The sequence below is a fragment of the Gymnodraco acuticeps genome, unplaced genomic scaffold (genome assembly GCF_902827175.1).
Source record: "Gymnodraco acuticeps unplaced genomic scaffold, fGymAcu1.1, whole genome shotgun sequence".
Classification (NCBI taxonomy): Eukaryota; Metazoa; Chordata; class Actinopteri; order Perciformes; family Bathydraconidae; genus Gymnodraco; species Gymnodraco acuticeps.
Window position 1 is genome coordinate 672,962 of NW_022989892.1, and position 3,121 is coordinate 676,082.

Below are 3,121 nucleotides of genomic sequence, written 5' to 3' on the forward strand. Positions count from 1 at the left end.
CACAATGCAACACCTATTTCTCAGAAAGGTCCTGTCACCAAAACCCCATGTATTCCTCACTCCTTCTACAGAGACGATGACAATGAACGAGTATAAATACTTTGGGGACAAAAAGGAGTCAAGAGGTTAAGTTGGCTCTTAATGAATCACCAACTCTTAGATACCACACTCAAACAAAGAAATGGTCACTCAGCAGGGTGCATCATTTTTAATCATGCAGTCGTTTTGTTCTAAACCTTTAGGAACAAGTTGGTCTTAAACTGCAGGTTGGCCTGTTTTAAGTAGAGAAAATGCACCCAAAGACGCTGTTTCTTTTCATTGAGATATTAGGAGAACACAATGAATCGAAAGTATACTAAGCGTTTAAGGTTCTGCTTTTATTCTGATGCAACTCCTGGTCATCTTTTCATTTGGTTGAATGAGCAACATGTGTCCTCGTTCAGTACTTCCTCTACGTCTATGGTGCAGTTCTAGGTGTGAGCTTTCCCTTCTCTGTGTAACTAGTTCCAGAAATGACATTTTAAAAGCTTTGAGTTCAATAAAGAGAATCAATGTGCCTCTCTGATATGCGAATACTACTTTGTCATATAGTAAATTCTCTTGCAGGGCTATTGAGCACTACACCACAAATTGCTGAACACAGTATGTAATGTATGGTCATCCACGTTGAGTAAAGTCTAAGTCACAGTGCAAGCCCATTGCGACCTCACAATGTAGCAACTCCTATGAAGAATGATTGCAAAATGACTTGACATTATTGCCACAAAAGATGTCAAACCACAATTAAAGCCCTTTCCTCTTACAGAGAGAAACTTAAGGGCGTTGTTGGTAGAAATGTTTAATTGTCTCAAAACAGGCCAGACTAACTTGCATTGCTAATGTTTTCTTTGTTAATGCTTTAATTTCTAAAAGGTGCTGATAAAGGACCGGTGGCTTTAGGATGACCTTGGGCCTAAGAGGGATTCCCTATCACCCCCGCTATCAGACAATAATGAAAAACCCTGACTTGATTTTCCAAACTAAACGCTATGAAGAAAGTTCCGTTGGTCATTTTCTGGAAGTCCCCCGTAATCGGCTTGTCATTCATTAAAACTAAGAGAGAGAGGAGTGGAAACAAAGTAGAAAGATGACTAACCGGAGGTACCGCTTCTGCTTTCCAGGCCTTAAATATCAGATGGCTCCAGACATTTGTCAGTTCACCAAGCCCTCTGGAGAAGAAAGAGCAACATTTAGCACTTTATTAAGTATTTATCTATTTAATTTAATATCTTTCACCCTTCTTGAAAATGGAAAACTGTGGAAGCATGTTCAAGGGAGTTCTGGTCGCCATCGCCCTGGTCGTGATGGCTCAGTATGGATCGGCAGGTAAGACTAAGATGCTGATTTTATAAAGGACTTTTCATCCTGTGAACTATTGTATTGTATTTATTATTAACTCGTACATGTTTCCATTCATGTTTAGCAGAAAAGCTGGATTCCTGCTGCACAACAGTCAGCAGAAAGAAGATAACTGATCCAATAATTGGGTACTATACCCAGAAGCCTAACCCTCCATGTGTCACAGCCATCATGTAAGTACCAAGAGCACTTGTTTGTTCCAAGTCAAATAATTAATCATTTCTAAATCAAGAAAACAGTCGGAAAGTGTAAAAAAAAAGCTTGCATTCTAAGACAAAATTACTAATCACCAATGTGTAATTTGTTTGTCATTCTTGCAGCTTTCAGACGGAGAAAGGTTATTTCTGCAGCTACCTGAAGTCTCCCTGGGTTCTTCTCAAGATCAGAGCATTCAAGTAAGTTCATTATTACCGTTCCTTTACACTCATTGTTCAACCCTTCAACCCCAAACTTGTTGTCTCATATGTTTTCTCTTATCTTTCTCACAGTAACGCAGTAGCTAGGGATGCTGCTTTGTCTACGGCCCCAGCATCATCTACTGTCTCCCTGCTGTCCATCATTACACCCACTGCAGCATCCTCCACTCCTCCTCGTTCTTCATCCCCCACTCCTCTCTCCTCATCCTCTTTTCCCTCTTCCTCATCCTCATTTCCCTCTTCCTCATCCTCTTTTCCCTCTTCCTCACCCTCTTTTCCCTCTTCCTCACCCTCTTTTCCCTCTTCCTCATCCTCTTTTCCCTCTTCCTCACCCTCTTTTCCCTCTTCTCTCTCCTTCTCCTTAACATCGGAGATACCTGCTGGTGAAAACCTTTCAGAAAACGAGTCGAGCAACGAGTAGCATCGTCTCCACCTCCAGCGAAGAGTGAATTCATCAAGGAGTTCAAGATAATAGCCCTTTCAAATAGCACTTGAAGATGATGTTAAATTATTATGTTTAATATTTAGTTCTGTTAAATGCATTAAGAGTGAAGTTATTTATTAGTTAATTGAACAGTGCTTATAGAAGTATTCATTTATTTATTACCAAATGTATTTATCAAGTTAGTTACTGTATACAAATTCATGGTAATAGTCCTGAGAAAAGGTATTGAGCTATTTATTCATTTAAAAACTTGTTGTGAAACCATGAGATATTTTAACAAATACATTTTCCACATCTGATCCTGCATCCTGTGTTTTTCTACATATTATCTGGCATACTTCTGACATTTTGTCTGCAAAAGCAAGAACCTAAGATTGAAGAGTTTTACACAGCTAGAGATTAAATATGAACCATGCCTCGTGGCAGCTGTGGTTAGTGTTTGGTGTATTTATCGAGCCATAATGAAAGAAAGTTGATAAATGTGTACCAGCTTCATTTTAAAAACAGCATATTTTTTATTATCATCCAAATGGTTTTTTTCCTGTCTTAAAACTACTTATACAAATGACTAAATAACATCAGAAAAAATATAAAATAGTTAACATTTTAAGATTGAATACCAACAGCTCTGGGCTTAAAATGTCATTAATTCTAATTAATTTAAAATATTTTTTAAATGAGTTCTCACAAGTGAAATACTAATAATTTGCAACATTAAATGCAATTGCATTGGTCAACTTTTTGGATATACGACCTCACAAGTTTAAAAATGGCAATAAAATGTTTTAGCTAGATGTTAGCTGATGCTAACGTTAGCTTCCAGCTGACTAGCTAACTTGTTTTTAGCGGCATAAACATGTAA

At 37.9% G+C, this 3,121-nt stretch overlaps 1 protein-coding gene across 2 annotated transcripts; it reads left to right on the plus strand.

Moving 5' to 3' along the window:
- Positions 1-1,209: 1,209 nt before the first annotated feature.
- On the plus strand, positions 1,210-2,558 carry LOC117537707 (putative protein TPRXL). Of its 2 annotated transcripts, none has more exons than XM_034203031.1 (4): positions 1,210-1,365; positions 1,463-1,571; positions 1,719-1,793; positions 1,887-2,558. In XM_034203031.1, exons 1-4 carry the CDS (start codon positions 1,287-1,289, stop codon positions 2,233-2,235), a joined length of 612 nt encoding a protein of 203 aa, XP_034058922.1. In that variant the 5' UTR covers positions 1,210-1,286; the 3' UTR covers positions 2,236-2,558. The 2 variants fall into 2 exon arrangements, with proteins under 2 accessions (XP_034058922.1, XP_034058931.1); XM_034203040.1 differs by having other exon boundaries at positions 1,466-1,571.
- The last annotated feature ends 563 nt before the right edge of the window (positions 2,559-3,121 follow it).

Coding starts and splice junctions, on each gene's coding strand:
- LOC117537707 (XM_034203031.1), top strand. CDS start 1,287: ATGGAAAACTGTGGAAGCATGTTCAAGGGAGTTCTGGTCGCCATCGCC. Junction 1,366..1,462: donor GGCTCAGTATGGATCGGCAG/GTAAGACTAAGA, acceptor ATTCATGTTTAG/CAGAAAAGCTGGATTCCTGC. Junction 1,572..1,718: donor CCATGTGTCACAGCCATCAT/GTAAGTACCAAG, acceptor TCATTCTTGCAG/CTTTCAGACGGAGAAAGGTT.